A 13,959-nucleotide genomic window follows, 5' to 3' on the forward strand; every position below is an offset into this window, starting at 1 on the left:
TGTTGATGACATGTCGGTGGATTTGGTTCCCAACGATTGGTTTATGATTCAGTAGATGACATAGAAGAGGGTAATGGCGAGTGAGAGACAAAGTCTGCCCGAACTAGACTACATTACAGAAAAACAGTGGAAAAAACTTACACGCTTTACATTGAGGGAAGGGAGTACGTGATACGACCCACATTGGCACCGCGCCGTGATTTCGTTCAAGAAAAGAGGATGATGGCACGATAATTGGGAAGATAATTGGAACCTATAATGATGTGGTGGTGGAGTTTCAAGAAAAGAAAAAGATGTCGTGGGGGATGGAGGAGAGAAAGGTCCGGCGGGCCGGAAATGAGGGCAGTCTTCTTGGACCAAAGCGTGTGTATTTTTTAGGGCAAAATCTTCTCACTCCCCACAAGCGCCCCCCACATTGTCCCAGCTCGCATGGGGGCCTCATGCGTGTCCAGCTCAAGCCCCGTTAAAAAAACCTAAGCAATAAGCACACAGATTAAACTAAACCAGTCTCGCAGGGCAGGGCATGAGTGGGAAGAGAAACGGAGGAGAAGAGTGCTGCTCAATCCAGCCTCCACGCAGCGGCGAGGGAGATCTTTGAAATCTCCTCCCCAAATCTCCCGCATTGCTCGAAACCCGCGGCTTCGCTGCCCCGCCCGCCCGATTCCGGTAGGTTCCAGGCCCTAAAGGCGCCGCCTTTTTTGAAATTTGTTGATCTGTTCTTACCATTTGTAGGACCAACTTGACGTTTTCGCTTCGGTTGTCTTCTCTTGTCTGTTGCCGCTTCGTAGGTGCAGATATCCGTCGCCTCTGATCCGGATTGGCCTGGCTGCGGCTTTGCTCCGGTGAGTGGTTTATTTGTTTGATACAATCTTGGATCATTAGTGGGGGGAATATGCAGGGAGGGAATGCTGGTACGGTTCTAGCCTAGATTTGCCCGTAGCTAAATAGAAATGTGCCTTTTTGTTTATCTTGTGCTGGATCAAAATAGGGGAATGCTAGTGTTCCTGATTCGATCCCAGGGCCAGGCTGTGATTTCTTTCTCAAAGTGGTCTAGTAGTTTCATTAAATTTCGTCTCTTCAGCCATCTCTCCGCTCTCTCATGCTGAACCTTCTCTTACTGATCACAGTTGAGCCCTTGGCAGCACGTCGCTGATCCACCAACCGCGTCCTGCCGGAGAGAATGCCGGTATCCTACTTCCCTTGAGGGGAAAGCCTGGACGGTTAGACATCTGCTTACTCACTTTGCTCATTTAAGGCTCGCTATCGTACTTGCTTACAATGAGCACCATTTTAGTTATTCGAGGGAATGGCTTGTGTTTAACCTCTGAGTTGCATACTTTCTTCAATTAATTTGTTGTGGAGAAGTGGGTGGCTCAAGTTTGCATGACTGTTGAAAGGACATGTTCCCTATGCACTGATGTTTTCAGAAACCACAACCAGGGTGAGATGTAAGCCACCATAAGTTAACTTCTCTATAGAATTGCCGTAGTTTTCACTGGATTTCATTTCAAGATGCATGTTTCCTACATTGGCGCATGCACAATTCATTCCTTACTACAAGGAAGAAATGATCTCTGTGTTCCATTTAGAAAGACTAAGGGAGATATAACTTCAGAGAAGAGAATGGATAAACAGATTACTAAAGTAGAACACAACATAAAGATATTCCTTTCTTCTGTTTGTGTTGATCTTGGTATTAAATACCAATGACTATCATAGAAAAGGAGGTCAGAATGCCAATCGACGCTTCAATATCTGGCTTCCCTCTAGCCTCCAGCTGTTAGATGGAAACATAATTTGAATGGACCTATTTTCTATCCAATTATTTCATTGTGCCTCACAAAAAAACGCCATCATTTCCTTCTCAATTATACCTTTTCAGCCTTTTTTTAAAAAGGTTTAGGACTTACGAAAATGTGTTATGTATTAAAGATTATTCTTTATCTAAACGTGCTTTTGGATAAATTGTTCCTTTTCTCCTTTAAACGAAGCAGTTGGTGGTGATGGTCCGCTTCCCTAAGGTCGTACCAACTGCCTGATTTGCTGTCAACGGTTCAGATTGAGATGGGATTCACTAGCCACTTGAATCCGTTTTCATAAGAGCATCAATAATGTGTGGCACCGATGGGAGTAATAAGCTTGGACCCACAGCAAATACCAAGTTTAGCAAAACAAAATGGTGTCATATGTAGTGCCAGTTCCATGACTAAAAGACTATATGCTCCTAATTTTCTCCACCACCCAGTGATCTCCTTCATGTTCGCTGCATAGGAGTGGCAGGTGGACCCACCGTGTGGTATAGCATTGGTTCTTTACTTTTGCCCAACGCAATTTTATTGCTTTCAGTTTAATGTTGCTGACCATTTTGCTTCCTAATTTGTATGATACATCCCCTGCACATGTATCACATTTGACTTGATCAGCCTATATTATTCTTTAGTGGCATGCATACTTTGCTCCTGGTTCTGGTACATGCATATGTTCATTGATTCTTCTGAATCTACCATTTTATATGTACTCCGCTCTTCTCTGTCCTAGTTATGTCGACATTTGTTCCTATGCTTTCGAATGCAAAAGCTGGGGTGGAATTACGAAATCTTGGTTTTGAGATCTGCCCAATAGAATCCCTGCTTTCATCATCAAATAATTTCCTCGGTTGCCATGATAATCTCGCGAGAAACGCCTGCTGAACAGCACACTCGCGCGACTAGTGCTCTAAAATGTTCAGGATCCAACATGCAATAACTGTCTCTCGGTCTATCGGCTATCGCTGACGCCCACATGTGTTACTCTCCCTCTCCTGCTCCCACTCCTGTCCATGCTGGCCCAGCAACCTTTTGAGGTTGCATAGATGGAACATCCAGACAAATCAACACGCAAGTACTGAACACATGCATACTCACTTGGATCAGCAAACTTTGCTTTTAAAAATCAAAAGGACGCCAGCTCGCATGCAATTAGAATTAATAGCACGACAGAGCAAAGCGCCACCCCTGCACGGTTGCATCGGTCGAGGATGGAGATGGTGGGCAAGTTTAGTGTGTATTTGGAGATGGGCCTAACAATTGAAAATTCACAACTTTAGAGATAACAAACCGGAATGGAGGGAGTATGTGATATTGAATGGAATTCAAACTGCTCACTTTATTTTAATTTCTGTTCCACTTACAGTTTTAGGTTAAGTATGTAAATTAAATAGGTAATTCTTATATTCTCTGAAACTTAGCTATTCTTATAAATATTTTTGAAATTCTATAATTAAAACAGGCTTATACTTTTTATCCATGAAAGAATATCTGATTGTGTCTAGTACCATAGATTTTATAATAATATCCAGCAAATGCTAACCTAATTTGCGATCCAGACGACATGAAGCAAAACAGGGAGATCAAGTTCTTCATTGCTCACTGCTAATGTCAGCAGTGATGTCATTGCATGGAGACATCATAAATCTTATACAAATCGGGCAACTCTTGTACTGGGTATGTACTGGTGGGAATTGGACTGTCCTGTCGCCTGGGATCCATCGCATCACAGCTGATTTTAATCCCAGCCGTTAAAATTAAGGCTGGCCAGATGTTTAACGGTGCAAATTATTTTGCCTGTGTGGATGAGCATGGTCGTTTTGTTTTTCTATTGTTTTAATTATAATAATAGATATGCTGCCTTTCCTTGAGTTTTATGTTTGGAATACCCAGTATGACTTGAGGCAGGAAAAGTTACTTAGTGAATTGTTGGCAGACTGACCCATTCTGATATGGTGATTGCAATGCTGGGTCTTTAGAACCTACTGGTATGTAGCTAACCAAAAGGACTATATCATTTGACGCGGTGACAAATGCTGCCCCAAATTAAATTAGGCTAGACAGCTCGGTTCTACCTGTAAAATTCTTCAGTCCCTATGTAGAGCTTGTTGGCTCTGTATTACTTTTGCTCTGCAATAAATCTCTAGGAAGTCATAGAGGAGGATGCCCCTTTTGATATCCTTGTTCATATTTTATACATCACTACATTTATAGATTTAGTGACCTGCCACCAAAATACTGTGATTTTATGGCATGTCAATGATTTTATTTGGTGAAAAAAGTAATTTCATTCGCATATTAACATAGAAAGATCTGCCTTGTTTTCTCTGTACTCTGTAGCCCATGAGTTCTATTATTTTACTCCTTGACATTGGATTGCACTTTACGCCCCTTCCCACTTCATGGATATATTTCATCATCATTTGTGCATATTATTTCTGAGGCATATTTAGGGTTAGTGCTACTTATTGTTTATTTATACTTTGGCTATTTCTACTCAGTTACAGCAGACATTCAGACTTTGATATTATGGTTATTGATTTACTGCAGACTGGTGCTTCCTTCAAATCTGTTACTTCATCTCTGGCTCTTCAGTTATGACAGCTATGGTTAAAGGGTGTGCTGGTCCTAGTGAACTTCACCTAAAGAAGGAACTTACTGCCTTGCGAAAGGCCCGGTTCTTGCGTGATCCTGAGACATGCTCATCCTGGAGGGGCCCAATGAGTTCTAGATCATGCATGACAACTTCTAGTATTATAAATCACAATGAGATCGTTGGTAATTTGACACAAAAGAATATGGAGCCAGCAGTTGTGCCTCCAAAAAGTGAAAAGAAAAGAAAAAATGTTTATCTCTACAATTGGAGGCAACATTCTAACAAATCTAGTGAAAGTGGGATGAAGTTTGATGAGGGTGAAAGACAAGCCTCAGCAGACTGGGGCCTGGAAAGCCCATGCATTTCTAATGTTATGGATTCTAGGAGTGACATATGTTTGGAAGTTCCTGTCAGCATATATAGTGTCCAAGGCTCGAACTCAGGCACTCCTGTTAGAAGAACTGTTAGAAGGGTGAAGAGGAGTTCATTCTCGAAGAAGGGAGCAATGAGAAATTCAACAGTTTCAAAGTTGCTAGATCTCCATGTTAACTCTGGTGAGCAGTCTGAGGATACTGAGACTTACTCAGAGGATAATGAGTTGCTTCAGAAGGGAGGCTACTTTTCTCGCTCTACATCACCGCTATTTGCTGCCTCTGGATGCCTCAGCTCATCAAATCCCTCTAAGCTGCTGAAAATGGCAAGAAGAGAAGGGTCTTCCTTTTCTTGCACCCCAGTCTCCACTAGCTCTTATTACAGGTACAGAGGTAGGAATCCCAGCACTGTTGGTTCATGGGATGCAACAACTGCTGCTTCAATTGATGAAGACGGGCTGAACCAATCTGCACAGTCAAGAAGTCAAAGGTTTGGTCTCCCATATTGGTCAAAGAGGAGTAAACATAAAGGATCTGAAAGAAGTTGTTCTCCTTCACTATCTGATACTCTTAGAAGAAAAGGCAGCAGCCTGTTGTGTGGAAGTCAGACAATTCACAGAAGGAAGAGATCATCTGGCTCCAATAGATGCGGATATCTTAAAAAATCTTCCCAGGGTGAGCCACTCCTTGGTGATAGTTGCCATTTTTCGTATTCATCATTTGATTCAGCAAGCGATGGAGTTTCAACCATATTCGGAGAGTTAGATCTAGAAGCTTTGAGCCGGTTGGATGGCAGAAGGTGGTCAAGCTGTAAAAGCCAGGATGGGATTGCTCTGCCTGTTAGTGGATCTGATCTTGCAGTTTCAGACAAGAGAAGCTTGAGCCAGAAATACCGGCCAAGGTCATATCATGAAATAGTTGGTCAAAATTTTGTGATACAATCACTTACTAATGCCATCATAAGGGAAAGGATAGCTCCAGCATACCTGTTTCATGGTCCCCGTGGGACTGGAAAGACTTCTGTTGCGAGAATATTTTCAGCAGCTTTAAGTTGCGTTGCTAATGGAGAGAATAAGCCCTGTGGGATCTGCACGGAGTGTACTGACTTTTTTACTGGAAATGGAACTAATCTAATTGAAGTTGATGCTAGCAATAGAAAAGGTATAAACAGAATTAGGCAGTTGATTGAAAATATACCAGCATCCGCAACTTCTTCACGATACAAGGTGTTTGTTGTTGATGAATGTCATATGGTATCTTCTAAAGTCTGGTCAGCCTTCATGAAATTTCTTGATGAACCACTACCTCGTGTTGTCTTTATATTCATAACAATAGACCCTGAAAACATCCCTCGTGCTGTCATATCACGTTGTCAGAAATACATGTTTTCCAAGATCAAAGATATTGACATAGTATGTCGGTTGAGGAAAATTGCTGTAAAGGAAAATCTTGATATCGAATTGGCAGCTTTAGATTTGATAGCGCTAAATTCTGATGGATCGCTAAGAGATGCAGAGACAATGTTAGATCAGCTGAGTTTACTGGGCAAGAAGATAACACCTTCACTTGTAAATGATCTGGTGAGTTGTTTTTAGACCGTGGGCTGTTCTTTTGAATTGTCAACTGTGCTTTGCTAGATTGTTTACGTCTTTGAAGTTTTCTTTGAGACTTGCACATGTATAAATGGTAACTTATCATAAAACACGTAGATGTGCTGCATAAGTCTCTTGTTTCGAACCAGTCTTCTTTACTCGAGGGAAAGGCCATGCCCTTTCCCTGCAGTTTTATGAGTGTTATCCTTATGTTTTGTCAGGCAAAAAGATATATTCACAAAATCTTTCAATTAGACTGTAAAAAATGAACATATTTTTTGGCAAATAGTGCACTCAGTTTTAACTTAACTATGCATGAGCCTTTTCTTGGAACTCATTTATGGAACCATATTCCAGCACTTGCTCGTCCAAACAAAATTGCAAATAATTTAGCATATAATGATGATCAAGATTACCTTCAGGTGTTGGCATGACTTCTAGGATTTTTACTGTAGTTGAAACCCGAATCAGAGGTTTTCTTTAGCAAACTAAAATTCAAAATCAGATATTGAATTCTACTGAATGTCTTGAACTACTAATAAAATCAAATAAGCTGTTTTTTTCCGCTCTTTTTAAGGGACTAGTTTACCTTCCAAATTTGTCATGCCAATGTTGAAATTATATTTTGCAGGTTGGGGTTGTTTCAGAGGAGAAATTACTTGATCTTTTAGAAATAGCCATGTCATCAGACACTGCCGAAACAGTCAAAAGGTCCAGAGAGCTGATGGACTCTGGTGTTGATCCCATGGCATTAATGTCCCAATTAGCTGGGCTCATAATGGACATCATTGCTGGGACCTATAGGTTAGCTGACCCTACATGCGGTGAAGGAATTGGTGGTCGTAACAGTGAGCATTTCAACTTACGCATGCTATCCTTTCAAGCTTTTATTAAATTATGATCATTTATGCTTTACTTCATTTCTTGAGCAGCAAGCATTCAGTGTCATATTGACTTGGTAGATTAAACTACTTCACTATCTTATCTTGTATACTAGGACTGTGCATTGCTCCTCTTGGAGTTTGACGTAAAAAGAGTCAATTTTCACCTCAACTCTTTCCAGGTTTAGTACTTGGGCGTGTGATTTTGTGCGGCTTTAGGGCATGTTTGGTTTAAACCAAGCTTCCCATGCCAATTATTTGGCTAGCCAAATTTTTTGTTGAGGTTTGGTTGTCCACTAGTAGGCCAATTTTGTCAAGAAAATGAACTAGAATTGGTAAATAATGCATTGGCTTGCCAAAAAGTTGGCTCCATCCAAATAAAGACTAAATTTTGGTCATGACAAAAATTTGGTAGGGTAGATTTTGGCCACCATCCAAACATACCCTTACGAAGTGTCTACAAGTGGAGGGTGGTTGAAATCTAGACTGCCATGAACCTTATGCCTCACAGGTCGTTAACCGTTGTCTGTTTTGCTGGTAGTAAACTGATACCTTTGGTTAACTATTGTTACTGGTTGTAACAGTTATCCTTCAAAACTGTGTTAGTGACATTTTAAAGTGGGGAGTACTTAATCTCTTGCTAATGAGATGACAATTACACGAAATGACCCTGGTTCAAAATATAGACTGTCTACCAACCATTTTAGGTGCAATCAATAGCTTGCCAATGTCATGAATCGTTGCATGCCTCAACAAACAAGATTCACTGTAGCTAAACTAGAAAAGAAACATATCATTGATCAATGAATCATATTTGATGGAAGTCTTGTTTCCTTGTTTATAATCTAACATCTCTAGTTCCAATGTCTGACTCTCAATCGTATTGACTTCACAATGTGCACATCCACCTATCATGTGTTCTTTACCATTAAGCATAAGGTAAGACTTTGTTCCAAAACAACGGGCATATAAAAGTGGTGCCACTCAGTGAGCTGTATTCCTATAAATAACTATGATAAACATATATTGATGTGGTTTTCTCATGATGTATTCTACTCCTACAGAAACAAATTTGTCATGTAATTTTTGCAGCAAAGTTGAGTTTTCAGTTGTACATGCCATAATTATGAAAATACTTATGTGCAATTGTCCTGGTGCTAACAAACATATACACATTCAAATCAACTGCTTGTGTAATTCCCCGGCCTGTTACATTGGAGTCGCATATGGTCCATGCATAGTTGTGTGGTGGGATTAGTTCCACATGGCTAGTTTAGGTAGAGTTTGACCAGCATATACACCCTTGTGTTCCAAACATAGCACCTCAGGGTTAACTCTTTTACATGAAGCGAGAACGAACGTAAGAGGGGTGCTATGTGCATGTGGGTCGCCACCCCCCCGGGTAGGCATTGAGCAAAAATTTCGGCTAGGCTGTTACAGGTGGCATCAGAGCTAACCCTCTTGCTGCATGGGCTGCATGTGCAGAAGCGATTATGAAAGTATAAGAGGGGTGTTATGTACTCCCTCCGTCCCAAAATAAGTGACTTGGATTTGTATAGATTCTTATACAAATTCACGTCACTTATTTTGGGACGGAGGGAGTACATGATTACATGTGGGGTCCACCCCACAGGTGGGCAGTGGGCTGGACATTTAACATAAATTTTGGCTAGGGTGTTACAGTTTGCCTGGAAAGCTATATATTTACTAAAAGAATGCATAAATATATATATTATATACTGCGTACCACCACCTCTCATTATCTATATTGTTGCTCTAACCGAGTCAATGCTATAGTTAATTTCCCAACTGGTTGACGTGTAGTGATTATTGAAAGGTGTGTTCATAGGGTCTCTAATCTATCTATCTATCTGATGTTTTAAGCACACTTTTGCCTTCTGTAGTAACTGATGCCGAGTTGGAAAGATTGCAACAAGCATTGAAGATTCTTTCTGATGCTGAGAAGCAGATAAGACTTTCCAGTGAGCGTGCCACATGGTTCACTGCAGCTTTACTCCAGCTCGGTTCTGGTCATGATTCAGAAGTAACCCAGTCAAGAAGTAGCAGTAAAAAAAGTGCTAAAACAACAAGTGATGCCGTGTTGGAAGCAGTTAGAGAATCCTCTGCTAGCAGGACGACATCTCATCCTTTATTCACTATTCGCGGTTCAAGGAGAACAGCCAGTGGGCACTCCACTCCTCATGGCCTTGCTTCATCATCTTCCAGGCTGAGGCCCAATGAAAACTTAATTTATGGAGAATCGAGATCTGCTGATAGAGTCTTACCAGATTCTGCTCAAACAAGTAATTCTGATGATCAGCCTATAATTATTGGAAGCTCAGATAACCTTGTCAAAATTTGGAGAAACTGCATAGAGAAGTGTCACTCTAAGACATTGCAGCAGCTACTATCTGATCACGGGAAACTAGCATCCATCAAAGAATGTGAAGGTAAGTTTATATCATGTTTTCTTTCATGTACTCTTATCATTTAGTTGTTTTCGGGCTTTCATTGCTTGATCTCTAGGTCCTATGGTCCTACGCTGGTTTAGTGCCCGTCTGCTAGAGCTGCCTGACCATATAGGCTGTGTTTAGTTTGGGGTTAAACACTTAAAATAACTAGGTTACCACCAACGAGGAGAAGATATCCTGTGCTACCACACCTTTGGGTGCTACCGTGCTAATGCACAGCAGCAGCTCCCAAAAGTTTTCAAAAAATTGGAAAAAGGTTGAAAGTTCATAAGATACGCGTCTACAGTCACGCAAAATTTCAAATCCAAATTCATTATACATGTAGAGAAACAAAAAAGACAAATCCAGATGTCAGTAGTGTGACAAAAAAGACACAATTCCAGACACTATTCATGTCTGGATTTGTCTTTTTTTGTTTCTCTATGTGTATAGTGAGTTTGGGTTTGAACTTTTGTGGGACTCATACACATATCTATTGAACTCACTCAATTTCTCGAAAACCTTTTAGGAGTGCGACCTTCCGTTGGTAGCACGGTATCACCAAAATAGGTGGTCCTGGGTTAAGCCTTTACCATCTCTTAACCCTGAGCCAAACGCAGCCACAGTATAGCTGCATTATACTGGTTAAAACCTGACCAACAGCTACAGCCATAATAATTATTTATAACTAATTTTCTTAAGAAGTTGAGCAAAGTTGCATTAGATTTATTGTTTGCAGTTCCAATTTCATGAATAAAGTAATTGTGGTCGTCAGACTTGCCAGAGCTTTCAAATCCAGGTTCCTGGCTCTCACGTGGAGCCATAATTCCATAGTTTTAGCTTCAAATTGAAATTGGAGCAATAGCCTGGCCAAACAGATCCTGGCATGTTCTTCTTTTGTTTAGTTAACTGAACTTGCTTGAATTAGTAAAGACTAGTCCCTACAAGTTGCAACTAAGACAAAAGCTGCAGAGGCAGAACACCTGGACCATTTGTTTCTTGAAGGCAACAGTAGGGGAGGCGTGGATCATGTTCATTTTTGTGTTAGTGGTGCACATTCTATTATGTTAAAATAAATTATGAAATCCATGTAGTACTTCATTTATGATTTATTTCATTGAACACAAGCATGTTTCAAACATGGGATGGAAACCTGGAAAATTAAAAGCCAAACCACCTAACTGTTTGTGAAGTAGCTAAACCCAACTTACGTGTACTCCTCCATAGACTTTCCTCTACTGAATTTTCTATGGGAAAGAGTGTGTTTCATGGGTGGTGGGTGGTAGAGGCTGATAACTTTTGTACAGCCATTTTAAGCAATCACGCTTTATAGTTGGTCCAAATTATAACTACTCTAGTTACCCTGTGACTTAAAAGATTCGGCATATTTGATAAATTTGGACTTCGTTAAGTTGAGCACTTGTAAGGATTTGGAAATATAGGCTTAAAAGGAACTGCCATAAAACTTGATTGACAAACAGGGAGTTTCCCCTTTTTTGTTCTTGTATGCGTCCCTGTCCCTAGTTCTTCTATAATGCAAAAAATATAAGCTGTTTGTATGCCCAACATAGATATTTGATAAATTCATTTTCAGGCTATTTACTTGCTTTCATAGCATTTGAGGACAGTACAATAAAGTCTCGAGCTCAAAGATTTGTAAGCAGCATTAGAAATTCAATGGAAACAGTACTGAGATGCAATGTCGAAGTCATAGTCGGGTTAATGCCAGAGTTTCTTGCTAGTCGACTCAAGCTTGAGGTGGGCATGGATGAAAAAGTTGAGTCTGATGTCTTGAGTTGCTTGACTAACAGTGAACGACGAAAGGAAATTCTGAACCCACCAAGATGTTCAGGTTATTCTGAAGAGATCGAAAAAAATCTGGAGAAATGCAGCAGTGCTTCAGCTGCCGGTGGAGAGTTTCGGCGAGACATAACTGAAGGAAATACAGAAATGCGTAGAACTAGAGGGCAAGAAGTTCTTGTTGGACGGTCAAAACCAGTAACTATCGAGGAGCAAAGGTTAGAGAGTGCATGGCTCGAAGCTGTTGAGAAACATACACCCGGAGTCAGGCCTGAGAAAAATCAAGTTGTGCCACAGATTGGTGGTGGTCAGTACCACAGGAAGTCCTCAATGGCCACTGTGGTGCCCTCGAGGAATATTGACAAGGACTTGAGTAATGGATTGAAAGCTTTAAAGATCAGCGACAGTCATGGTCCACAGAAAGGCCAGAATGTGCAGATAGAGAATGGGTTTGTGATTTCACCAAGCCTCTTGCACAGCAATAATGAGTCGGCAAATTGTGACAACGAGAGTGTGTAAGTAATAAACAAACTTATTTATGTAGTTATCCTTCTGCATGAATTTAGCATTTATGTTTACCTTAGAAGGTTAAGATTTTTAGAAACAATAAACAACTGCATGCGCATGCAACCTTTATAGAAGATAATGTAGCTTTCTAAATGTCTGGTTGCAAATTAAGTTCTTGTCACATCAGTTGATGCAATTTTAGAAATTGACACTGATGCGTATTTTATTTCGCTCCTTAGCTGCAAGTCATTTATGTTGGGAGGACAGTTTAGAGTAAGGATTATTGTGTTAACTTATTACCTGATGTTCTCCTGCATTGTCTTACCTGCGTCTAGGAAGTTGCTCTTTTTCTAGTCTTTACTCCTACTAGCACAGTACCCGTGCGTTGCTATGGACTAAAAAAAATTATACACTACATATTTAAATAGAATATTGTACTGTCACCTATTTTCTTTGGCCATTTAATCCATATCGTTATCATATGGAGCAACTTGTGCCAAATCAACAAATGATGCAGTCTAAAGGTGTGACGCCACCAATTGAGTCTTTTAAATATATAATAGTCATCTTTAGTTTTATAAAAGACTCAATTGGTAGCGGCGGTCCGTCATGTCTTCGTGCTACACCGTGGGTTGATTTGGCATAGTGTGCTAGTTTTATATAGTACACTACTTCCTTTAAATATGTAGTCTATTTTTCTGTAGCAATGCTTGGATAGTGTGCTAGTATATATAAAGATGTTGGTGGTCCCTGCACCCACCCTTGTGATGTGAGCCGTTAGATCTGTTGCAAACGGTTTGGGATGGTGGTCATGTTTGCTACTGTAAATGGGATACTGTAAGTGCAACTCGGCTAATCTTGTCATGAACTAAAACTGCAGCAAAATTAGGATACAATTGGAGCGTCTAATTTGTTTTATCCATAACAACCTCAGGAGCATTTAGCTACTTATCATGGATGTTTTTAGTTCCTGTGAAATTTACCTATATATATAATTTGCAGGGTCTCCGAGTCTGGAGCACCAGGTTGCCATGGCCTCTTCCCCTGCTGGAAAACTGACAAATCAAAAAGAAACAAGGTAAGATCATAATCCCTATGCAGACATTTTTTTGGGGTTGTCTTACCTCATAACTTGATTTGATTTTTCCTTGCATTTCAGGCAAAACGACAGACTCGTTTGAAGCCATCTTAATCAGGGACTTCTTTAAACTATTGTTGCTTGGGATGTCGAAAATGGTTACAAAATTTAGAACGCAAGATAGCCAATCGTCATAAGTCATGTTTGCAACCTCTAGTCCAGAACCGAGCCAGGCCTGATGACGCGAGATGGCGGCTTCGTCGATACAGTAACTTGGTAGAGCTCAAAGTTGGTCACTGAGCGAAACCGGCCATGGGAATGCAGAGTCAACAAATTTGTAATCTGATCAATTTATGCTTCTTATAGAGAAGTTTGGATGTGTAATCGTCCCTTGCCCAGCACTAATGAGTTGATCGGACAGACTTATTCTAGGTTTCTAGTGCATCATTTCTTGTCGATAGTTACTCTTACATTTATGTTTTTGACAGCAGCATTTCTTCAGTCATTACACATCATTTTGGTTACCGTACCAATCATTTTTTCTTGTCAAATAACAAAGGGAAAGTGAGTAGCTTATGCTACCAATTTATTGTTACATGTTGCTATTTAGTTGCCTAAAACCTGCTGATGTGATGCTGTAAAAGATGTGAAGAGCTCATGCCGTCATGTACAATTGAATCTCTGGGCGATCTGTTTACTGCCGGATGAGCCTCTGCGCTCAGGATCGACCCAGGATGCGGCCTCCTTCCGTTCCACCACCCGTTGAATATCTGCATTTGTTCGTCCATTTCTAATTCACCTTTGTTCGAAGTCATTTTCCTTAAAATTTGGTCGAGTTTATGGAAATTTGCAACAACATCTGCAACCCAATAAATCTAA

At 40.5% G+C, this 13,959-nt stretch overlaps 1 protein-coding gene across 4 annotated transcripts; it reads left to right on the top strand.

Annotated features, from left to right (window-relative positions):
• Positions 1-390: 390 nt before the first annotated feature.
• LOC100846453 (protein STICHEL) lies at positions 391-13,685 on the top strand. 4 transcript variants are annotated; one of them, XM_003577602.4, is made up of 9 exons: positions 391-666; positions 789-842; positions 1,128-1,220; positions 4,356-6,352; positions 6,996-7,212; positions 9,150-9,695; positions 11,290-12,010; positions 13,005-13,080; positions 13,162-13,685. In XM_003577602.4, exons 4-9 carry the CDS (start codon positions 4,403-4,405, stop codon positions 13,192-13,194), a joined length of 3,543 nt encoding a protein of 1,180 aa, XP_003577650.1. In that variant the 5' UTR covers positions 391-666; positions 789-842; positions 1,128-1,220; positions 4,356-4,402; the 3' UTR covers positions 13,195-13,685. The 4 variants fall into 4 exon arrangements, with proteins under 4 accessions (XP_003577650.1, XP_024310619.1, XP_024310617.1 ...); XM_024454851.1 differs by having other exon boundaries at positions 795-842; XM_024454849.1 differs by lacking the exons at positions 391-666; positions 789-842; positions 1,128-1,220 and adding an exon at positions 1,403-1,448.
• Positions 13,686-13,959: the final 274 nt, after the last annotated feature.

This window comes from Brachypodium distachyon, chromosome 4 (genome assembly GCF_000005505.3).
Source record: "Brachypodium distachyon strain Bd21 chromosome 4, Brachypodium_distachyon_v3.0, whole genome shotgun sequence".
NCBI lineage: Eukaryota > Viridiplantae > Streptophyta > Magnoliopsida > Poales > Poaceae > Brachypodium > Brachypodium distachyon.